Below are 25216 nucleotides of genomic sequence, written 5' to 3'. Positions count from 1 at the left end.
AACTTGCTTTTTTTTTTTTGCAAAGTTCCTAAAATGTGCCTTGTTCATTTTTCAATATCTAGTATGCTAGCTAGCAGAATTAAAATTGAATAAATGTTTAATGAAAATATAACAGAATGATAAGATTTTCTTAAGCTATCACGATATATGAAAACCTCCACTTACTTTCTTGTTCTGAAAGCTCTCCCTCATTTCAGGTCAGTTTTTTTGTTTGTTTGTTTTTTAAAGATTTTATTGGGGAATTGGGAGAGGGAACAGCGTTGGGGAATTGGGGAAGGGGAACAGACAAGTTGTCCTTTTGTTCTTCAGTCTAGTTGTGGAGGACGTCGCTTCACTGGCCCATGTTGGTATTATCATTGTGCTCTTTCCAAGAGAGGCAATTGGTCGCCAGCCACTGGACGGTCACTTATGGCAGCTCATGCCAGCTGCCAGCCGCTCACACTGGCTGCCAGCCACTCATGGTAGCTCATGACAGCCCAGCTCCAGGTCGAGCTGTTGTTCACCATCTTAGCTGTAGAGGGTGCAGCATTACTGGCCCTCATGTAGGATCCGAACCACGGCCCTGCTGCTCAGAGCCAGTATTCCCAAGCCAACTCTTAACCAATGCGCCACACAGCTGACCCTCAGGTCAGTTTTTGTGAGTCCCCCACTTGGAGGACACTGGCAACTCAGCCCTACATACACTCAACCGCCCAGCACCCTTTCCCAGTCTCGCATCCAGCCCAAGTGGAGAAAGAACCAAACCCCCAGATTTCTCTCTCAGTCCCCACCATCCTTGCAAACACCTGCTCAGCACACTCAAGTCTATAAGATCATCCTACAAGCTCTAAGCACAGAGTGGGGTAAATCCAGATTTGGGGAGGAAGGACTCCCCTAATGGAAACATAATTTCCTGGAGCATAGCCCTACCAGAAGATACTAGCAGGAGGCTTTGCATCCCCTCCTGAAGCATTGCATCCCTGTCTTCCCCATGAACAATGAGGATAAATTTGCTTCTACTATGTGCATAACTAAAAGAGCCCCAAATAAACCACAGAATTTCTCCAGTGATCTTTTCTTAAAACGGTGTCAATAATCTTTTCTTTAACCCCCCGCCCCACCCCAAAAAGCCTTCCATAGCCCTGCATTGGTTATATGTCAAACTTTATACTTTTGTACCTTTCCATGTGTTGTTCCTCCTGTTTGGAGCACCACCCGCTTCCCTAATTGGGAAACTCCTTACCATCCCCCAAAGACACCACTTAGGAGTTGGCTGCTCCCTGCAGAGCTGGCCTTGGCCTCCCCCTTGTTCCCACAGGGCAGTGTAGCACAGCGTCAATCAGCACACTACACTTAGGTCACCAACCCAGGAAGCCTGGCTCCATGACAAGCTGTGTCACTGTGCGTAAATTATTTACTGCATCTTTGCCTTACTTCCCTCATTTGTAAAATGTGTCGCTACCCCGTACGCTTGTTCTGATGGTTGTGTAATACGAATAAAGTTCTTAGAACAGTGCCTGGCACATAATAAGCGTGAACTAAATGTTAGCTCTTATTCATACATCTCTACTGTAGCTGTGAATGTTGAGTAAGCAAGCTTCAATGAGTTTCTTGTTGAACAACTACCAGATCCTGGGTGTTCTCTAAGTCAGTGGTAGAACTCAGCATAAAGGAAATCAGGGCAACTGCTTCTTACATCAGGGTTTCCAACTTTTCCTACCTGTAGGGGTTGTACTTTAAAACAAGGAGTCCCTACATCCCCATTCAAGACTGCATAAGCTGTAATGTGTTTATAGGTGACAGTCTACTTTTATTCTTTCTTGAAGGTAGGTATTTTGGTCAAACTTTGGCATACAGATGAATATGAGCTCCTTCATAAGAATGATTCATATTTTAATAAGCTTGCTTGTTAAAAAAAGAAAAATTGTCCTGTCCCTTCTCTTCTCCTACAGCATGAGCTGAGACGTAAAGTTGAGTTAAAGGTATCATGTGCTTCTGACCTTCTGAGAAATAAACCCTGGAGATGAGCACAGGTTTTCAAGTTGTCTAGTTCCTGCAAAATTATAATGGGTATGTTTGGTTTGAGGAGAACTGTCATTTAAGGCAGCTTTCCCCCCTACACTATGACTAATAATGTCAGTTATTAAAATTGAAGTTAAAATACCTAGAATTAAGATTTTGGCAGAACACACTGACATTCCCAAGTTTTGGACATTTTAAGTATATGCCTTGATGAGATGTTCAATTCTCACTTAGATTTTAAAAGCAAGAGGTGGAAATAAGTGACAGAAATAAAAGTTATATGACAAATGTAACTTCAGTGCTTCTCCGCCAATGGATCTTAAAATTAAAATTAGGATAAGGGGAAAAAACATGAGTCGAAGAAAAAGATTGAAAACAGCTTAGAAGATCCTTGAGGAATGAATAGAAGAGTATTTCAGGCAATTTAAATTTCCTGGGAAGCTTTGTTCCTTGTGAGGATATAACACTTGGAGAGTATTTTTCACTGTCAGGGTTAATCTTTCAAATCTGGCCCAAAATTCTAAGTGAAATGATTTCACTTGGCCCGTTTTTTGACATGAATCTATCTCTAGTGTCCCTCTGGCTTTGCAGAAACAGGCCCACCCCTCACTGACTGAAACGGAAACCCCTGGATCAGTGAACTCCGTGTGTCTTCCTTCCCCAGTGGGCCCTGGGAACTATCATTGCAGATCAGGCTCCAGCTGGCTGAGTAGTGTTGCTTGGATGCTCACTTACATTTTCTCCCCTCAGTTCTGGCTAAGAGTGGACAGAGAACTCTAGGCCACATGGGATGCTTTTTTGCCCTGTACATTCTACCCAAATACAATGGGGGAAAAATGGTTTCCATGTGCAAATCAATGTTGCAAAATTATTTTACTGTCTAAAGCAGGGCTTGCTTATCAGGAACAAAATCTTTCTCTACATTTAATTAGTAATCATTCTAGTTCCACCTCTTACCCTCCACCTCACCTCTTTGCCTCAGTTCCTGTCCACGTAAATGGCCTTTTCATCCACTAGTCTCTCATGTGACATGGAGTATTTGTATATTATTATAGAGATCTGGGGTTTTATCATAACGGCTATTCATCAATCCACTTCTGTAATTATTGTCATTGTTCATGAAAATCCAAGGCATAATTTCCTTTAAAGATCCATCTAGTCCCAAAGCCCACTTCCTCCCCTTTTCTCAAGTGAAACAAAGATTCTATTTTTAGACTAATAAAAAAAGACACTTCAGGGTATAAAGATCTAAAGAAAATTTTGTCTTCATAAGTACATTTACTTATGAAGTAAAAATGATCCAGTTTCCCAAAATGTAACTGATAAAGTTTTTTTTCCTACCTAAACTAGATAGAATAAAAGATGTCAAGAAATCAAGATGTTTAATGTTAAAATATGTATATATAATAATAATGAAAATGGTGGCGTACTTGTTACTTTTAAGATACTATAAAAATTAAATTTTAAAAGGCTCATCAAAGACTTTTTTTTTACTTTTCTGTGAGTTTATTCTCTAAAAATGAAACTCTTTTGCAAATGGACTATTATTAATGTCACATACCAGTAGGGGGCACTAAAACATTGCTTTTAAATGTTATTAAAACTAGTTTGAGCAAAAAAGAAATTTTTGGCAAAACATTTCTCTTGCCCCTCAGCATTAATCACAAAATGATGAAGGACACTGGCAAGGGAAAGAAACACAGTTCAATTAGAAGATCAAAGCTAACAAATTACCATGACTAAGTTTGCAAAGAGAGAACCATTTTCTGTGTAAAACCCAGCGTGACAGCTATGTCTTAAGACGTTTAGTATTAAAGAACGACTCATGGACACAAAACTTCATGTTAGCTCTCTGACACCCCATAAGGACTGTGGACAATTTTGAATGGGGATCCCATTGGTAAAACTCAATTGCACGTGGTCTGCTATGCACTTTGAAGGTCTGGAATATGTAATTTGAAAATCCTAAATTGTAATAGTTTTCAGGATGATGATAGTTTGAGGATGGACCATTGAGCCGTCCACTTGAGTTGTGGCAGGAGTATATGATGTGGGATGGCCAGATCACGTTCTCTGCTGTCTGTGCCACATATACCTGGGAAGGCTGGACTTCTCAGTGGCCCTGCTCGCAACCCGCAGAGACAACGGACGACATCGTGAGGTAAATGAGCACCTGGTCCTAAAAACTTGAGTGCTCTGTTTCTTGGATTGTTTATTTCCATGAGAGGGGGGAAAGCAATCCCATGCATTCCCCTTCAGTGATGGCGCACACCTAGAGAACGGGCACTGAATTTAGCCTGGCCTGTGGCATTTTTGTCATTTGTTTTGTGAATTTTGGAAGTATGGAAAGAAACTCAGCACAGGAAAACAATTCCTATGGCTCTGAATATGTTAAGATTTATATCAAATACAGAACTAGTCTCTAATGGCTTGGTGCCCTGGCCCTGCCAAGATGCTGAAAGCTCTCTCCGCAAGGTAATTCAGCTGCACCGGACACGGGATAAGACAGGTTTAGAACCAGACATGGGAGCAGCTGCAGTAATGTGAGCTGAAAGGAATGCGAGTGTATGTGGGGAGTGCCGATTTCAAAAGCAGGTTCTCAAAAGAGTGTTTCTCTCTCCATTCAGAGGCCTGTGTTAATATCAAGACAAGGAAGAGGTTCTTTTCTTCCTTCTTTTTTTTTTTTAGTGTATCTATTTGAGAAGATGGATTTTAGCTGAACCTATTGTGGTAATCATTTCATAATATATATAAATCAAACCATCATACTGTATGCCTTAAACTTCTACAGTGACATATGACAATTATTTTTCAATAAAACCATGGGGAAAAAAGATGAGGAAGGGGATTCGTTAAATGCTGTCATCAGCCCACACAGGTGTATGGCAAAAGGCATGGACAACGCTGCTGAGACCAAGTCTCAGAGATAGAGGTGACTGAATGACAACTCACATTATCAGTTGTGCTTCCAAAACGCCGGAGCTGTGGGAGGCGTGGGAGGAAGCCCCAGAGGTTATGGGGACGATCAGTATGCACAGTCTGGGTAGACTGGATCCAACACTGGCACACCAGAGGCCAGCTCCAGGGATGGCTGGCCTGGCATTTGGATCCTTTAGAGCCATGTGGACCACAGGTGGGGAGCTCGAAGGCATTTTGGGTTGCTGGGTGTGGGGAGAAGCTCCACATGGGTTCTGCTGGCTCCCACAGGGGAGTGCCTTAGGATCTGGTCTGTGCTTGTCTTCCTTCTTTCATTGAGCCCCCTTCACAAATGTTTTTTATTCAAAGGCTCTGCTTTTCCTCAATGTGATGTTCCCAAGGGCTCTCCAGAAACCTATGGAAGGTGGGAGAGAACTCTAGGGGCTAGAGAAGGGCATGTGGGGTCTCTTTTTCACTCCCACGCTGACTTGTCCACAGGATGGTTTACTGAGGGCCAGGGGTGATGGGCCTGTGTGGATGGGCATGGGTGAGCCCTCAGGCACTACAGGTATAAGACCAACTGGAAGGGACTATTAAGGCCTCCATGGAACTAAGGCCACTGTGGATGGTGGATTCCCATTCAGCACGGGCGCCCCTCTGACTATCTTAAAAAGGAATCTCAGGTCCTATAAATAGCCTGCAATGCCTGGGGCTAATGCCACCTGCCAGCATCATTATATCATTATCTCAGTTGACCCCCACACTACAGGTAGGCATAATCATTCCCATTATTCAGATAAGGAAACTGCCTGGAGGAATAAGATGCTCTTCTCACCACTTTGCACTGCTGTGTGTTGGGTTGGTGAAGGAGGGGTAATAAATATGAAATCTACTAACTAAAGAAGCCACATGGATTACTGGTTAAGAGCAAAGATGCTGGCCCAGACTGCCTGTGTTGGCATCCCAGCTGGTACACTTGCTAGCTAAGTGACTCAACCAGCCTGTGCCCCCATTTCCTCATCGGTAAGAGTACCTCCTCCACAGGGTTTTGTGAAGATGAAATGAGTGTATGTAGTAACAGTGCTGAGAACTATCGCCAACACATAGTAAGCACTAGATACATGTTTTCCTCTAATGATGACCATGTTGCTTGTTCATAAACCATGCATGAGCAGATGGATTTGGTTGATACTTTGGCTCTCAGATTAGTGCTTTATTTGCTTAACTGCCTTTCTGGGTTAGGGCCCTTTAGTTCCTCAAAGGAATGTTAAAAATCTAACCTAACCTTTGAAAAAATATAACTGATCATTTAGTCAGTGGATTAGTTTGCCAGGGCTGCCATAACAAAATACCACATACTAGGTGGTTTAAACAACAGAAATTGATTTTCTCATAGTTGTGGAGGCTAGAAGTCCAAGATCAAGGTGTCAACAGGATTGGTTTCTTTTCCTGAGGCCTCTCTTCAGATGGCCACCTTCTCGCTGTGTCCTCACGCCATCTTTCTTCTGTATGCTTGCTCTCACCCCAGTTATCTTGGTGTGTCTAAATTTCTTATAAGGACACCAGTCAGACTGGATTAGGGTCCACCCTAACAGCCCCATTTTAAGTTAATCACATCTTTAAAGACCCTATTTCAAAATACAGTCACATTCTGAGGTTCTGGGGGCTTTAATATATAAATTTTGTGGGGGGTGGGAGGAACACAGCTTAGTTCTTAAAAGTCAGGTCCCTCAAACAAAAAAATCTAGATGCACTAACATCAGTGAAAGAACACAACAGATACCATTTAAAGGAAGAAGATGAGAACTGGGTGAAGTCTTATCGCTGGTGGATAGTAGCGGGAGTGCCATCACCCGACCATAAGTATGTATAGGCACCAAAGTACACTCAGGATTTTAAACTGAGTAAGATATTATGATTTAAAATTTTTCCCTATTGGCAGCTCAGCTAAAAAAAAATAAAAAATAAAAATAAAAAATTTCCCTAGTTGTTGTTCTCAGCTGGCTAAGGAGAAGAGGGAAAGTGATAAAGGGACAGTGGAGGGAAGTGAGTGTGGGCTGAGAGCTATTTCAGGAACACTGATGTCCTCCCACCTGGGACCAACTCTACAAAGGCCTGTGAATCTCTCTGGGAAATAAGAGAAAGTACTTTATCCGTTATGATCACTTTAACAATTCCTCCATCAAGACCCATTTAAAAATAATTTTCCCATTATGACCAGTTCAAGAATTTATCAGCAAAGGCAGCTAAGAAGGTCCTTGTGAATAAAAAAAGTTCACACTTTCAAATGTCTTTTGCTAACATTTACATTAGAAATTCTTACCTTGACTGTGTAACTTTAGCAACTTCTTTTTTTTTTTTTTAATTTCAGGTCCTCCTGATTTTCAGCTTAAGAGGGTTTCATGGTTCTCATCAATTTTTGTTTATTAGTGACTACATTTGCTGTACATTTAAATGGGCTGTGAAAATAGGTGACTTTATGGTTTCTTAACAGAAACCTAGTATGTATAAATAGGAACATGGGGGCATGTGTGTGTGTGTGTGTGTGTGTGTGTGTGTGTGTGTGTATGCACGTGCATGCACACACACACACACACACACACAAACTGACACATGCTTTTATAGTACAATTGCCAAGAATAACTAATCTAGGAATAACTGTAGAATCTGATAATACAGGTGGTATTTCTGGTTAGAAATAATTTAACTACATGAACAGACATGATCCTTTTTAATTTTAACAGTGAACATAAAAATTAAGCTACTGCCTTCTTCCTAAAAAAGTATTTAAATACTCATAAAACAATCAAACCTAGAAAAAAAGATCTGGGACTTCGAAGTCATTATATTCCAATTCCCTTTAAGTAGAATACATATTGTTGTTACTATTGTTCTGTATGTTTTTCTTCTTTTTTTCCTTTTTAAAGAGAGTTAACTTTGTAGGACTTTTTGTTTTCTCTTCATGAAAAAGTCACTTGTCTCCAGTTTTTATGTTTCTTAGAGTAACATCTAACGTTTATAAAACAAGTTGAGGTGTCTGAGTGGGTTTAGCTTTTAAGAATTTCACCCAAAAGAACTACAGCAAACCAAAGAATACATTTTATCAATTCTCTTTTGCAATTATTTTAGAGAAATTTGCTCTATTGTTAAAATTGTTGTGCTGCTTATGATAACATTATCTGCTAAGTTGAAGCTGCCAGTACCATCATCAGCTAAACTTCCAAAATGAGTCAGCTAACTTTATTTTTAACTGCTTTTTAATTGCCTGCTGACACTATCAAGAATAATATAGGAGCATTTTAAAAGCCTTTACATCAAAGTTTTGGTATATCAGACCACATAAAAAGGTGGGTCAAAGGTTCAGAATTCTCAGGCCATTTCTATATGTTTTCCTTTTAAAGTTCAGCTGTAAGGCATGATCGGTAGTAAAAATCCTTGAGATTTGAGACTTTTCCTAAATTCTTGCTATGACATTCAATGTATATTATACACATTCTCTCTTAATTCACAAAGAATCAGTTGGATTTTGGCAACTAATGTGCATAATACTCGAACAGGAATGAGCCATAGTAGGGTTTTAAACAAATATCAGTGATTTAGAAATCAGGTATTTACCAAAGCTAAAGTAATTCGTATCATAATAAAAACCTACCCACGAGGTTGTACCAATGTCAAAGAACAAACATTTCATCCTGTTTCAAACCACTTTAACACATTATTTTAATCCTTACAATACCTTTTTGAGGTATGTAGGTGGGAAGTCAGAGCAAGAGAAAATTCAAAATGTAGAATAAATTGAACACTATTCAGGGAATAAAAGAGCTTCTAGTTGATTGTGCTTTGTTGATTTTCTGCTTTTCTTGCAAGAGCCATTGGTGATTTCGCTTTATCATATTTTGCAGGTAGGACCCACATCATGGCATATTTGTTAAAATGGCTACCATGATCTGTCAGATCATCAGTGTTTCCATTGCTTTCTATTCACACAAGTCTTGGCTGGAGACAAGTGAAGAATGAAATGGGATGTGCTTTCATACCCAAGTGGAGGCATTCTACTCCTTTCTCCCCTCTTCCTCCCCCGGCCTTGTCAGGCTTCTAATATGGCTGTGTCTACAAGGAACAGTGAAAAATCAAATTAAGTATCAAATTTACAGCTATTCAAGGAAAGAATATATTTGGATGATTAACTGATTTTACTTGGTTATCACACAAAAGTTGGCATTAACCTTCAACATCTGCTGACTCTCACCTCAATTGGGTGCATTGGCACATGTTCAATGGGTCATTAAAACTAGGATATCTCCTTAGGAGCTTCATCTTCAAAGTATAATCGATGACACATCAATGTTGGCATAACATTCATATATGCTCTACATGAATATTAACTTATCGATGGTAAGACAGAAGAGATTCTTTTATAACTGCAGAGATAGTTGGTAAAAGACTATGGTTTTGTTTTCTACATTTCTGTTTGAAGAAATGTTATCTCATTAGACAAAGTTATCTAATAAAGTGTTGCAGATAGAAAAATGCAAAAAAACAAAAAACTAGGACATCTCCTGGATATGGATAAACACCAAGGAGTGATTTTCCTTCTGTGATTCATTGGCTATTTAAACTGTTCCTGGCTGAAAGGATGGTAGCCAAGGATAAGCTCTCTGACTAACCCTAGCCTCTAGTGTGTGGGTTATAGAGGCTGCCTATACTTTTCTGGGACATGAGGCCGAAGATGGGAGAACACAGCCTAAACTCTTAGCTGAAGGATGTTTTATTCATGCTTTTTATGAAAACTGGGGGCATTGAGATACGATCCCACCCCATTCCCAGAGTAAGTTTTTCTCAAGGTGTTTTAAAAATATTTCTGATATTTTATGCTCACGTGGAGGGGGCACTTTCCAATTCAAAATGGACAGGAGCACAAGGGTTTTGTTTGTTTTGCTTCTAATTTTGTTTATTGTTTCCTGACAGTAAACCTTATAGCTTCGACCAATCCCCAGCAGGTTCAGCAATAGAGCTGGATTAAAAGTATTGTAATAAGTAAGGCCCCCCAGGTAAACTGTAAAATCTATTCATTTGTACTAATCTATTATAGCTCCAAGCTTCTTAAACTCAGATGAGGAAAGGCTTTTTTAGATACAAATTCAATGCTAATCACTTTCTTTGGTGGGGATAGAGCTCAATATAGTTGTTGGACTTCATTGGATGTGCCTTTATTCAGAATAAGGAGAATTTTGGAAAGAGTTCCAGGTAAGCCAACCATTCTGGAAGGGCAGGTTGCTCTTATCACATACAGTCTGAGATTGCCTGTTCAAATAAGCTAGAAGTGCTAATGGCTTGAAATCCCCCACATCATACAAATGCAAACATCAGCATTATTATTGTTGTTTATGTTCTATCTCTAGGCTTCTTTCATTAACATAAACTGAACAAGTTTCAGGCAGAGCTGATGGCTGACAATGATCCCACTCTCCCTCCCCCCAAAAGCCCAAATATCAATTTTCTGGAAAAAAAATTTGAACCATCAAATTACATCTGGTTAATTTCTTGTTCTCCAGAAAAAATCCCAACATTTTATGGAGGCAAAAGTATGATATTAAACAGGACATGCGCTCTGGATTTTGATAATGGTAGGTTCATGATGATTATACTTAGATAAGCTTCTAAGATAAGACGTTAGGTAAGTTTCTTAGCTCTTTGTACCTCAGTTTCAATTCTGGTTAAATGTGAATCATAATAGCTCCTACATTTTTGGGTGGTTTTAAGGAGTGATTTAGATACTAGTTATAAGTGCTCAGTTTATTCTTACTGTTGAAAAAAATAGTCATTTTTATTAACACTAGGGCATTAAAAAATAATTTTTATGCGTATATTCTGATTCTGGGTAAAAAAGATGACTTATGGTTTAGAACTGCAGACATTTTGAAACAAGAGAGATATACTACTATTTATCAATTTATATATCATATTGTTGCATATGATATAGTAACATGGAAAATGGAGGAAGAGATCTCACCAAGCTTAGCCTGGGATTGTGGAAAGAGGAGTTTTTCCAGGTTGGAATCTTCTAGTGTGCAGGCTTGCAATATAGCTGTCAAATGTTCTGTTTTCAGTTTGTGTTCAAACACAAAGTTAGTTAAAGATAGGAGAAATATCAGTTTTTCCTCCAGCACAGTATCAGAGATCAGCTAATTAGGAATTCCATTTTTAAATGTTAAACCTTAGAATATAGAATATTTCAGGGTGTTTTAAAGGCTGTATTTACCACAAAATAGAAACCTGATATATTGGAGAAATACTCACCATTCGTCTGTGTTTACTCTCTGGCACAGCAGACTTTGCATATGGGTGGGCCCTGTGAGTCAGCCAAATCTGAAATTTGATAAACTCTTACCTCCTGTTTTTATACCATAACTGACACAGCCAGTGACTATCCGTATCATATTAAGAACACATGTACTCTAACTACACAGTCATTACATCTTATTATTGATTTTTATCAACAAATGACAAGCAACATGGTTACTATAAAATGCTAACAGTTTCTTCTTCCTTCATTCTTTCATTACTGTCATGGTCTCTCAGTGATTTGTTTACAATCACATTTGACTCCCTTTCCCTACTATAATGTTATGGAAATAGGGTGATTTGATTTGAAAAAACTGATTACTGTAAAACAGGAATCAATTCTTACTGCTTAACTTGAACATTCATACATATTAGTTTTCCAAGTAAATAAGTAAAACGACTTGTTAAACTTCCTTTCTGCCAAAAATGTACTGCCATCTGTGTTCTACATGGCAGCATTTTCTTATTTAATACATATGCTCACCCCTCCCCCCCCCCGCCCCGCTTTTTGGAAGCATGTTAAGAACTTTAATATGACATAAAACAGAAATAAAATAGTGAAAACACATTGTGTTTCAAGCATGAATGCATAATTCAGATTCGTGACATTCAAAGAATTTGGGATTTCATGTGCCACCCATTAATTTTGTGGCAATTCTGAGTCCTTAATGTTAGAAAAAAAATTTAATTGCGATGTGTATACAGTTTGGGGTTTGAGAGTTATTTTACTGTCTAAAAGTGAGTTAAAGACCTAGTGTTTAAGATAGGTTGAATTTCATCAAAAAGTCTGAAAACCTCGTTAGAAAAGGTAATGTGAAAAGTAATGCAACAGAGGGCAAAAAGGTTTGGCCTCAATGCTAGGAGGTCCAAATTCTGGCCTCAGCACTTCACTAACTGTGCAGTGTTGGGCAAATCACTTAACCTTTCAGTGTCTCTGTTTTCTTACCTGTAAAATGAAAGGTTTGTGTTAGACCAATAACGATCACCTTTTAAATTCATTCCCCAGATACAACCACTACAAAACTGTGAGCTGACAGCAATACCTTACAACCTTTTAAATACTGTGTCACCAGCATTGGTGCAATGTCATTACAAATGTTTTGTCCACTTTATTTTAAATGACTACATAAGATTCTACCTTACAGATATGCCATTGTTTATTTAGCCATTCTCTATTGTTGGTCATTTAGGTTATCTACAAACACATTTTAGAATTCCTGTAGAGACTCACAAGTAGTCTTTCACTAACACTTCAAGTGAAGGAACAGAGGTTATCGAAGCTGAGAAACATTGGTTCTTCATAACAGAATTGAAAACATTGAATATCTGGCTCATGACTTGCCCAATCCTTCTCCTTAGTTACAGATTAGTAAACACCATTTTAATTTGTGATAGACAAATAATCTGTTGTAGCCTATGTCTTTTGTCCATTTGGGGCAAGATTATCCCAACTCCAAGGTTTGGTGGCCAGAGTTCATACTCCCTGTGGATGGTGCATTTATTTAGCTTTTCTACCTCATCTTACTATTTTTCTTCAAAATGCTGATGATAATATTTCATTTTTTTCCTGCTTTAGCAGTCCTTGTATCCATCAAATACTTTGTGTGTAATTCCTCCAAAAAAATATTGTTAATGTTCATTGCCGATTATTTAAGAACAACATAGTCTTAAAACTCTGACATCAAATATCATATAAAGGAAAATAAAATCAACCATTTATAACCTCAAGGAGTTTGCCATCAAAACAATGTACTCTAAGATCTACAGCACCTGGCATGCACATAGTAGGCACTTTATAAATATGTGTTGAATGAACAACAAAATCGAAAGGATATTATCTCTCAAGAAAAATGAATGACTACTTCTGATATTATTAACTATGGTACTACTTAATCTGCCAGCTTTCAGGACATTGGTTTAAGAACCCAAAGCTGTGTTTTTTCCGATTATTATTTTCTATGTGCAAACTGAAGAAAGGTTGGTTTAAGTTGATAGTAGTACCTCTTAATAACTCGGACAAAATGTTGAAATGGGCAGTTGTTGGCAAAAGGGAATGTGAAGTATAATGCTAAGTGTCATGACGGAAAAAAAAAGCATCCAGGCTTTTCACTTATTCATTACACTGGACTTAAATTACCTATATTGATGAGTCAGAATTTAAACCAGAAATTGGTGTGTTGATGGTGAGGGGTAAATGCAGAAGTTTCTACTTGGGAATTGATCAAAGGTAACCATCTCTTAGTCTTCCTGTCAAGGATGATGCAATAATTACTCTGAAAACCAGGTGGAGAAAAGAACACCATATTGTTTTGTGAGATAGGCTCTGTGAGAATAAATTTCCATTTTCATTTTAATTGTCCTTACCTGACATGAAACATTTTTCTTCTCAGTCTGTCCATACGCACCAGCTAATAATTGATAATCATTAGACAAAGTCTTCAAACAGCCATCACAAAAAATACTAAAGGAGAAAAGAAATGAACCTTTTTCTTTAAAGCAGAACTAGTGCCAACCTAAATACTTCGGCATCCTTCAAAGACTGAGAAAATGTTGACATTTTTTACTTAAAAAAAACCCCTCACTTCTTTTGTAATCTTTTTTCTTTCATTATCTTACTATCACCATCTCCTTTTTGTGTCTGCTTTTTAAATATTTTAAATCAAAACTTCATTCAGTTCAGTGGAGTCGTCTAACTAAAATTACTAAATCTGTGGGGTTGACTAGGAACACACCATAAAGGTTTATAGTGGTTATCCCTATACTGGGATTACAGAATATTTATAATTTTCCATCTGCGTATTGAGAAGATTATTGATGGGAGAGCATGAAATTGAAGCTCTAGCCCTGGTCTTGGGTCATAGGGCCTTGGGCAAATTAGTCCCTCTGTGCCTCAATTTCCTTATCTACAAATTAAAGGGGGGCACCAAGTAGCTTGACACAGTCCTTATGGAGGGCAATTTTGGCAGTGTGTCTCAAAATTATAAATGCACTTAACTGCTGACCCAGTGATCTCTTTTCCAGAAACTCCTCCTGTAGATATACTTGGACAGATGAAAACTGAGTTATATATGGTTATCCATTACAGAATAGCTTGTGATAGTTAAAAGATTGGAAACAAGCCAGAGTTCACCAGTACTCTAGAGTTCAGTAAATTGATACATACAATGGTATGGTAGGTAGCTATAAACACCTTTTAACATTTATTTTTAATTTTTTTAATCTACGACTATGTGTCAGGGACATTGGTGCTGTAGGTACTCTGAGCCTGCTTCAAAGTCAAATTTCAAAAAAAGACCAAAATGAAGCAAACTATGACATTCAAAGAAACAATCAGGCAGGATAGCCCAGAAGGTTCAAGGATTTGAGCAAAATATGTAAGAAAACTCAGTGAAATACTCTCCCCACATTGAGGCCCTGAAAAACCGGGATTGAAATTAAGGAAAGGCCTAATTTGCAGCTGGCTTCCTTTGCCAAGAATGATCCACTAGGGTACCGCCTATTTGTAGGGTGCGGCTGTCTGGATTGGGGGCTATGCATAGTGTAATTGGGAAGGCTGAGGGTAGCAACAGTTCGCCATGCGCATTAAGGCCTTCCTTTGAGCTCACCATCTGGGTTACTGAGGTCCCCTAGCGGCTGGCAAAGAAGGCCTGAACTGTCCAAATTTGACAATAAAGGCAAAAAAGAGACCATGGGAGGAGGAGGATGGGAACCAACCCTATCCTCGATTCACCAGGCTCACGACCCGTCCTCCCTCCTCCCCTCCAATATCATTAGGAAACTGTTGTGATAAGTGGATTATGAAGAAACATGGATAAGTGGGCTAGGGAGATGATAATGAGAATGTAAAGCAAGAAATATATTAAGTTTTCAAACTTGAAAAACAGGCCTAATTTTCTTACAATGTCATTTTTTTGTTTAATTGAAGAATTACCTGTAAAAAAAGAGAGGTTTTTCTTTTTTAAGAATTGGGAACTGTCATTTTGGACAAGATATTTAAAATCCTGTCAATCTTCCATCCTAAGTGATCCCATCCCTCTGAAAGGAAATGCCTTCCATATTCCTCCTAAAAAAGCAAAGCAAAACAAAACTTGAAAACTGTTTCTTCTGCTCCCTGAGACACTAGGACCACTGTCTTCCTACCTTTGGCCCCACTGATCTCGACAGGACGTCCTGGACCTGGAGCCCAGATGGGGAAAGATGGGGTGGGTGGGTTGATTGACGCACGAGGCAAGCAGCCTAAGGGAACCTGGGGGTGGAGCAGGACTGGGTCCCTGGACTCTTGAGTTTTTGCTTCTGAACAACTCATCGTTTTCATTCTAAATAGCAAATAATTTACAAGCAAACAGTTAAAACTTAAGAGTCAATATTCAAGTGACAAGTTTATCTGTAAATGCTGTTCTCTGACTCCTTCCCCGCCATCCCTGGACTGACTCGGTGGATTGTATGAGATTTCTGCCCAGGAGAAAAGGTTCCCACGGAGGGCATGAGGTCTAGGATGCCTTAGGGACTGTGTGTGCATGTGAAATAGGACTATTTCGCTGCGCCGAGCCCTTTCCCCTCATTTCTAGCCTTTTAGGTCAAGAATGGAGTGAGTGAATCCGGATGGTGGCTGCTGGGCTGGGCGACTGGCCCCGGGCTAAACCGAACCGCAGAGGCTCAGTTAAGGGGTGCGGACAGGTGGGTTCCGGGCGCGGAGGCGGTGGGAGGGTACTCGACGCGCTGACTTGACCGCCAGGGCCCTGGCGCCCCCGGCCGTGTGCGATCTGCGCCGGGGCCGGAGAACTTGACAAATCACGGAGAAAGAAAACACCAAAACAAAACCCACCGACTGCCCCACGTTTCTTTGCAAAGAAACCGTGGGTGGAGCTCAGTCTGGGCTAATAAGTAGAATTTCGCGAGGTCGTCTCCGCCCGCCTACCCAGCGCCCCTAGAGCTCTGCGTGTCCCACATCCCCAAAGTGGAGCTTCTCCCCACTTTGGGCTCGGAGCTGAGGTCAAGGCAAAGTGAGCGACTTCTTCCACGGGTGCGTCCAGAGTACTCGGCTTTGCTCCTCAGTAGTAAACAAAGTGTCGCTGCCGCCTCCACGCTGGTTTGCCTCCTAGCAATCAAACACAGAGACAGGCGCGAGACTCACAGAAACATTTGAGAATTACCAGAAAATAATAAGCGATCCTAAATAAAAATAAAAAGAGCGTGTGTGAAAAACACCCCGCTACCCCCCACCAACTCACTGCCGCCTCCCGGTGGAAAATCGGCCCCCGCCCAGGGCCTCGTCCACTGGCTGCCTGGGCGGCGGTGCCGCGCGCTCATTGGCCGCCCGGGCTGTTAGTCAGGGGCGGGCCGGCGTGCGCGCCGCTGAGGGCGGGGGGTGGCGGCAGATCCCGTAAGTCCGGAGGCCGAGTAGTAGCTTCAGCCTTCGCCACCGCCGCCACATTCAACAGGCAGCAGCTCGGCAGTCGCGCCGCCGGGGAGAGCGAGCGGCTCGCGGCGTCGGTCCGTTCTCCGGTCCGCGGGCCCTGTCAGCAGGAGCGCGGCGCCCGCGCTGTCCGGGCCCGGCGACACTGGCCAGCCGTCCCGTCGGTGCAGCGGACCCGGAGGAGACTGGATGTTGATGGACTCGCGAAGTTAAGTTCTGGGCTCGCGCTTCCACCCCACCGCGCCTTCCTCCCGGTTTCCATCCGCCGGCGGCAGCGACCTCGCCCCCACGCCCCGCCAATCTCGGACCGGCTCTTCACGCCCTCTCCCCCTTGGCCCCGAGTGCCTCGCTTTACTCCTTGGCTCCACCGCGGCTGGGGGAGGGGCGGGGGTCACCATGGCCGAAGCGCCCCAGGTGGTGGAGATCGACCCGGACTTCGAGCCGCTGCCGCGGCCGCGCTCGTGCACCTGGCCGCTGCCCAGGCCGGAGTTCAGCCAGTCCAACTCGGCCACCTCCAGCCCGGCGCCGTCGGGCGGCGCGGCCGCGAACCCCGACGCCGCGGCAGGCCTGCCCTCGGCCTCGGCGGCCGCTGTCAACGCTGACTTCATGAGCAACCTGAGCCTGCTGGAAGAGAACGGGGACTTCCAGCAGGCGCCTGGCTCCGTGGCGGCGGCCGCAGCGGCGGCCGCGGTGGCGGCGGCGGCGGCGGCCGCAGCTGCCGCCACCGGGGGGCTGTGCGGGGACTTCCAGGGCCCGGAGGCGGGCTGCTTGCACCCAGCGCCGCCGCAGCCCCCGCCTCCCGGTCCGCTGTCGCAGCACCCGCCTGTTCCCCCGGCCGCCGCGGGGCCTCTCGCGGGGCAGCCGCGCAAGAGTAGTTCGTCCCGCCGCAACGCGTGGGGCAACCTATCCTACGCAGACCTCATCACGAAGGCCATCGAGAGCTCGGCGGAGAAGCGGCTCACACTGTCGCAGATCTACGAATGGATGGTCAAGAGTGTGCCCTACTTCAAGGATAAGGGAGACAGCAACAGCTCGGCCGGCTGGAAGGTGAGTGGTCTCCGGACACATGGTCCGACGGAGGAGGCGGCGCAGGGACTTCTCTGCCTGCGCTTGAGGTCGGAGTAGGGCAGATCAGGGGGTGGCTGTGCAAGTTTCCTTGTCCTGAAAGAGCAGGGCACGCGGGCAGCGCGGGCAGGGAGCAGGCGAGAAGTGGCAGATGTAGGTTGTGGGCTTGCCTGGGACGGGTTGAGGGACTGGAATAAGTAAGTGTGTGCGCGCGTTCAAGTGCGAGTTGGAGTGGACGGGGAACGGGCTCGTTTGGAAACGGAGTGAAAAAAGTACAAAAAGTGACATAAGCGGGCAGAAAATCTCGCCGGTGAAAGAAGGTGATTCACTGGGAGCTGCTCCCCCACGGCCCGAGTGGACTTCTTATGCTGCTCCTTTCCCTCCAGTACCTCGAGGGTGAGGGCGGCTCCTTTCCACCTCTTTGGGCCGCGCCAGGGAGCCGTTTCCGCTGTGCTTGGCCTGGTTGGGGGCGGCGAGGGGCATCTGAGTCTCCCCCCCCCCCCCGCCCCCGAGCGGGGGATGTGGCTGCAGGTGGAGGGACAGGTAGGGCTAGGGCTGGCCCGTAGGGGTTGGCCGTGCAGGTTTTGGAAGCCGTTGTGCATTTTGCTTTGTTTTGATTTTATCCGCGGTGGCCTTGAGTTCAGGGGACCCGGCGCGCCGAGCCGGAGGTAGCTCATCCAACACGTGCAAAGGGATGGCCACCGCCTGCAGAGCTGCGGCGTCCGGCTATGCAAGGGCGAGTTAAAGTTCAAGTGTGACCCTCGGCGGGGGCGGAGGCGGGGAGCTGGCGGCGGCGAGGGAGGGGCCGAGGGTGCAGGAAGCGAGCGCCTTTAAAGGGCCAGCGCGTCCTGGCTGTGAGCAGCTTAAGGCCCGGTCGCCGGGCAGTGCGGCGGGCACTTCTCTGCCCAAGGAAGTGCCCCCAAAGCTGACCTCGCCCATGATCTGAGGCCTTTAATTAGGCACGGCGAGGCGCCCTTGGGTGACCATGGCTGGGTACGTGTGTACCTTCTCTCGCATTTCCACCTCAGTGTTACTGAAAACGGAGGTGTACAGATCCGAGGGCCAAGGCCGGGGGCTTTGAGACAAGTGTTTTGGGGCGTTGGAGTGGAGGTGCGCCTCAGGGGAACCGGCAGGGACCTCCTGCCTTGATGGCGGACTGCAGATGAGGCGCTTCTGGCCTTTTTTGCCTTTCAGAGAGACCCGGAGAGACGGTGGGGGCAGTCACATCCCTACCTCTAGGTGAAGGCCCGGGGCCCCTCTATAGAGGACTGGCTCTGGGGAGGGTTACCGAGAGTCTGTTTGCCTTTCGGCCTCCTAAAGCTGACAGTTTCTCAGTCACAGGTGGAGGGATCGATGCTAAGAGTCTGGTTGAGCCAAACTCCTTCCTCACCCCTCATCCTGACTGTACAGCATAATAAAGTTAATCATAATCTTTATGTACAGCATGATCTTTTTATGCAGTTGTTACACCAAGGTTGTTTTGCATACACTGTCTTACTTGTGGTTGTTGTGTGTCAGAAAGGTTAAGTGATTCACATCGTATTTTAAGTTCCTGGAGGAGCCAGGATTTTATTTTTTCCAAAGTGTGTTTTAGAGTAAAGTTAGCACTTATAACCTCATTACTGGGCATACATGTAATTTTACCAAGTGTTTTTAAAAAAGGTAGAGTGCCTCACTGCAATCTCAATATATATTTTAGGTCATAAAGTGAGGATTCCCTGCCAAATCCAATTTTACTTAACATTTGAATTTAAGTACTTGACTTGCTCATTTATCGATTCTACTTGAGCTATCATAAAGCACTTGCCATTTAAAAAAATCTTCTTTTTTTGGCATTCAAAGTACAATATGCACTTTACACCATTCTTTTATGTCATTGGAAATGGATACAACCTATTTAAGCTTGCTGGATTGCCTTTCTTTAAAGGTAGAGAAAGGCAAAGTTTGGGGATTATTTTTAGTTTTGCCTCCCAAATGGTCTTAAATCAGGGTATTCTTAAACTAGGAATATAACTTAAACTTTTAAGATTTAGTGCTTTTTTAGAAAAATAGATTCTAAGGCCAAATCATTGCCCCAGTCATTTTTATTAGGTTCTTACTTGTTCTCATTTTTTTCCCAAATGCAATTATAATTTTATTATTAAAAAAAAATTACTTAACAGAGCGAGCAGATCCATTAAGTGTCAGTAAGGATTATTCGGCCAGACTTGGAAGCCCAGTGGCAGCTCCCAGTAGAAGCCTAGTGGGGCTTTAAGGAGGGAAGCAGGCTGCCATTCTCAAGTGCGTGAACCCTTCAGGTGTAATCATCAGTTGGAGCAAGTCAGATTACAGCAAGTGCATTTTCACTTTGAGTAAAAAGGGTATTTTAAGAAGAAGAAAAACGACATGAGGTGTTCTAACTCATAACTAGTTTTCTGGTTAGAGTTTTCATAAAAATGAGTTACTTGTTAAAACCAGGTTTCACTCTCAGATCTGAAAGACCTCCTGTCTTAAAGATTCATAAAAGGAATAAATTTTACTATGACTTTCATCTTAAAAAAATCCAGCTCTAAAATGCAAATCAACCAAAAGTTAACTGTTTTAGGACTGAGGAGAGGCTGCTTTGGAACTAAGTATTTCCTGTGATTTACTACTGGGAATTAGACTGAATCTTTAATTAAATATAGTTTCTTGTGCTTTACTTCCTGGGGCCTGCCTGAGAATTTGAAAGTCATTTACGTAGTACAGAATAGTTGGAAAGCTGTTAAAGAGTTCACAAACTTAAGAGTTCCTTAAATAGTGGTTATATTTTTGGGACATGCATTTTGTATTTGTTGGGATGGTACCTTAAATCTACTTTACACTCTTTTTAATATTGACTGGAACTGTCAGTAAGGTTACACACAAAGTGGAAGCTAAGACTTTTGGAAAACCCGGGATCTTTTAAACCATGTACAGTATTTATAAATAGTGAAACTTCATTTCCATGGCCTGTTTTTGTTTTTGTTTTTTTGTTTGTTTTTTTTCACATAGAAAACTTTCTAGAGCTTGGGAAGTAGTATTGTGACCTTTGGTGCTTTCTCTTTTTTTTTTTTTATGACAGTTTTGAGTTGACTCTTGTGATTTGTTTTGATATTATTTGGAATACTTAATTTAGATTAAAAGAATGCTTGAACAATAAGATTCAACACATTTTAAAGAAAACTTTAAATTGTTTTATTGTAGGATAGCTCAGATATTCTTTATTTTGGAATGATGTTTCTTTAATTTGGTCTGTGAGCTGAGAGTGCCTTTTCTTGCATTTTAAAATTTGCATTTGTTTTGTAATTTGGGTTTTTAATCCGGAGGTGAGTAATTTAGCCACAGAGATCCCATGGCAGGAAAATGGCTGCTTTCTTGTTGCACAGTCACATTTGACTTAAAGAATTCTGTTGAGTCTGACTTCTAGTTTGTTACTGAAATTACCTTAAGGAACACTTTTTTTACAGTTGAGTGAAAATTGCAATATATGTATTGGGTTGTTGGAAAAGTCATGACGCATTTTTGCAACGAAAAACAGAAAAATACGTCATGACTTTCCGACAACCCAATATTTGAAGGGAGCGTGAGGAAAGAGAATTAAAGATGGGAAATGGGATTATGCAGCTAAGTGTGGTATCTTATTTGCAAAGGCTGAAAATTGTGTGGGACTGATGTTGAGATGTTTTATGGTGAGATTTTGTTCAGAAATTCTAAAATAGATGTCAAACATGAATATCTTATTGAGACTCATAAGAACTTTAATTTTACCTGTGTTTTTGTGGTAAATCCTTGGAGAGATATGGCGGGAGGGGTGACTTCTATTTTTGAATGACACTCAGATTTTTTTTTTTAAGTGGCAAACATTTTAATATTTGAAAGAAAGGTTTCAAAATTCTCACATAAACTTTAAAAAAAAGTTAAAGTTTGTTGAGACCGTCCCAAAATTACTGAAAGACTATTGCATTGGCAGAGGACACAAATATTGCTAGATACCATGCGCTGCACAGGGAATCTGAGCAGACACTTGAAATGAGGATGAGGGGAAAGAATCCTCAGTGGTTAGAATCTGTGGTAGGCTGGAAACGGTTTGCCTGTCCTTATATTCTAACCTCTTCATCCAAGCTCCTAAACTGCAATTCTGTATGACTTTCTAAGAGAGCAGCTGCCTGTATTTGCCTGGAATTTCTTTGGGAAGCCTGAACTATTTGTATTTTTCTGGAACACTCTGCCCTTGGAAACTACCCAGTTCCCTGGCATCATGGGAATTTACTGGCCAGTTTTTTTTTGTCTGTGTGTGCCTTAACTTTGGGCTTCCTGGAATCCTTTTGGAATGGGTGTATAAACCCTGTGGTGATTGGAGAGAGCAAAGGAGTTTGCAATTGTACAGATTATGTGTGAGCACAGTGTGGATTCAGCCCTGCTTCTCTGCAGTTCAAGATTTGCTTTGGCCTTCATAGGAACAACTTGCAGAAACTTACCCAACCCCCCCCCCCCCCTTCCCGGACCTTCCTTGGGTCAGATAACCACCTCTTTTTAGTGCATACAGTATTCTGAAGTTGATGTGGTTGTTCTCAATAGTGAAACAGAGAGGACCAGATGAACTTGGAAAAGCTATTTATTTTGGTGTGTGAGGGGATGCAGGTTTGCATTCCAGTGGACACACTGTATACAGATGTACTAACATGTGGAAGAATTCTCCGTTTTTGCTAATTCCTGATGAGGACTCACAAAACTCGAGTCAGTGGCACAGAAATTCCTTGCAGAGAATTACTCCTTGTTATTTGTAAGGAACATATGAAACATAATAATACAGTTTAGTACATTGGTGATTTCATATGGTTCCACCTTTTAAAAATACATTTTCCCACTGGCATCCCAGTTTAGTCTGCTCAGTTTACCTATGGTTTATCAACTTGTGGGTTAAGCTAAATACTGGGTCTTGGGTTGAGTTTTTCTAGTCACTTGTAAGGCATTTGGGCCACTGTCCTTTTTAAAATTGCTTTTTCATCCATCCTTACATAGTTTTGATATAAGCTAAAGAAAAAAGAAGTTTTGATGTTAAACCAAATAAAATTATAATGCTAACTCTGCAGCACCTTTATAGTTCATTATTTAGTGAATTTTCGCCTTATTGCATTACCTAAGGACATTTTCAACATAAGGTCATAGTCGTTCCAGGAAAACACTACAGTGAGATGAGCTTTGTGATAAGCTTCTGTAGCCCCCAGTTCTGGGTTTCAGTGATTGCTGAAGCTGCTCTTTGTGGTCAGTAAATCACGAAGGCTGGCAGGGGAGTGTCTGAATCTTCCCCTTTCTCTTTTTTGGTGACCCACCCTCTCTGTAGAAATATTTTCTTCTCTTGGACTCTATTACATTGTAATGTCCTGACCCTCACCCCTCGTTCTGACTTCTCCAGTTGGTTCATTCATCACTTTTCCTTTTCCTATGGTCAATCATGAGTATACCTTACGACTAGTTGTGGATTTTTTTCTCAGATTCTCTTTTAGTTGACTTAGTCATCTATTGTCCTATGTCTCCAGTTACTTAAAGGCCATGGATGTCCCACTTTCAACTCAAATTCAGCATGTCTCAACCCAAACATACTGTATTTCTTATTCCACTCAGCTGAGATTCCTATCTTGGGCTCCCTGATTTGTTTAATGGTCTATTTAGCCCTTTCCGTAGTGTTCAAACCTGGATGTTGTCTTCACTCTCTTCTTAGGGTGTCCCCAAGCCTGTTAACTCTTCTGTTTCAGAGTTTCTTGAGACTTTCACTTCCCATCCGCTAACCATTCCCTTAGGTTAGCTCTTATTTCAGGCTAGACCGTCCTGCCCCCAGGACTTGGATCGTCTTGTGTGTCTACTGGAAATTCCATACATTTTGCTTAGTCTTCAAGACTCAATCATCTTCTTTTTTTGGCTTGTGCCAGAAAGTGTTTTTTGCCTTCTCTGAGTGAATGCCTGGTAATCTCTTAATTCATGCTGCTGTATATTATAATTTTACTTTAATGTCTGCATACTTTAGTGTCTCAGTTATATCGTAAATATATGGTTGGGGCAAGTTTTTTTTTCTTGAAACATGAGCCTTTTATAGATCCGCTTCATGTATGTTCAGCATGATCACAGTCCATATTATGCGAGAATAATTTTATTAGTAGTATAACTAACAGTGATTGTTATTTTCAAGAGATGGTGAAAGTATTTTTTCTCATTTAGTGAATGACTATTGTGTAAGATGTTGTACTAAATGCATTTGAATGATAGAGAAATGATTCGAACTAGGATTGTGCAGGGAAATTAGATGTGACATGCAAAGAAATAACTATGATACTTGGTAGAAAGGGTTAATTGCCTTCGAGATGGAGTTCTACGTTGGCCAGAGGTGGGTCTTGGAAATGGGATGTTATTCTCCATGATTTCATTGTAAAAATTTTAATACGTTCAGCAACGTTGAAAGAATTCTACCTACATTATACACCTACCACCTAGTTTTGTTGTTTTGTTGTTACTGCCCTTTTGATATACTTGCTTTATCATATATCAATCCACTGCCACATCCATTTTTCTATCCATCAATTCATCTTTTTTTAAAATTTATTTTTGGAATGATGGACTGGCATTCATAAAGGCATGAAAATAGGGAAAGTGTCATTTGCTCTGAATGATAGATGAAATACAGAACGTTCGAAAAGTATAGGTAGGAGAGCGTTGTCAGACTGAACTTGGGCTTTATTGTGAAAGTAATATTGCAAGACCAAATTTTTCTATGAAATTGTATCTTTGTTTTTGTAATATAAGAAAAGACAGTCTGGGGAATATAATCAGTAATGTTGTAAATATTTTTTAGGGGGCCATATGGACTCATGTCTTGTTAGGGAGACCACTTCATAGTTGGTGTAGAGGCCTGACCACCACACTATATATCTGAAGTTGATGTTGAATAATACTGTATGTCAACTATAATTATATATACATATTGTCACGGGACATGGAGTAGAGAGTGGGAATGGAGTCAATGGAATTGTAATAGGTAAGCATGATATCGGGGGTAGATGGGGGGAGGGGGTTGTTACTTTGTGAGGGTGAAAAGGATAACTATTGCATTGTTCTGTACACCTGAAACTAACATTAAATTTAAAAAAAAAAAGAACTTATGAAAATAGGATTGTATTTTTAGTTTTTTTAAGTACAACTTCTTATGTGTAAATACAGAAACTTATAGAATGCAATTTAAAGCCAGTAGTGTACTGCATTTGATTTAAAACTGACATAGAGAATTTGGTAATACATGGACTAGATTATGTAATTGACTTAATATGAATGAATGGAGGCACTTACAAAATATTTAGCTTTTTGCTTGTTCTGTTCTTTAAAATTAACTTTCTGCCCAGTGTCCTAGGAGCAGAGTGATTCAAAGAAAGATCACTATTGAACATAATTCTTTTTTTTTTTCTGAAAAATGAGAAATTATGA

The 25216-nt window shown here is 41.6% G+C and overlaps 1 protein-coding gene across 1 annotated transcript in view; it reads left to right on the top strand.

Annotated features, from left to right (window-relative positions):
* The first annotated feature begins 16623 nt into the window (after positions 1 to 16623).
* FOXO1 (forkhead box O1) overlaps positions 16624 to 25216 on the top strand; it is an 89112-nt gene continuing 80519 nt past the window's right edge. Inside the window, exon 1 of the mRNA XM_019651749.1 lies at positions 16624 to 17725. Coding sequence (XP_019507294.1) covers positions 17075 to 17725 — 651 coding nt within the window. The 5' untranslated portion in view covers positions 16624 to 17074. The remainder of the gene's footprint in view (positions 17726 to 25216) is intronic.

This window comes from Hipposideros armiger, unplaced genomic scaffold (genome assembly GCF_001890085.2).
Source record: "Hipposideros armiger isolate ML-2016 unplaced genomic scaffold, ASM189008v1 scaffold_165, whole genome shotgun sequence".
NCBI lineage: Eukaryota > Metazoa > Chordata > Mammalia > Chiroptera > Hipposideridae > Hipposideros > Hipposideros armiger.
Note: the sequence above shows the minus strand (reverse complement) of the source record. Positions and strands in the feature narration are given on the sequence as shown.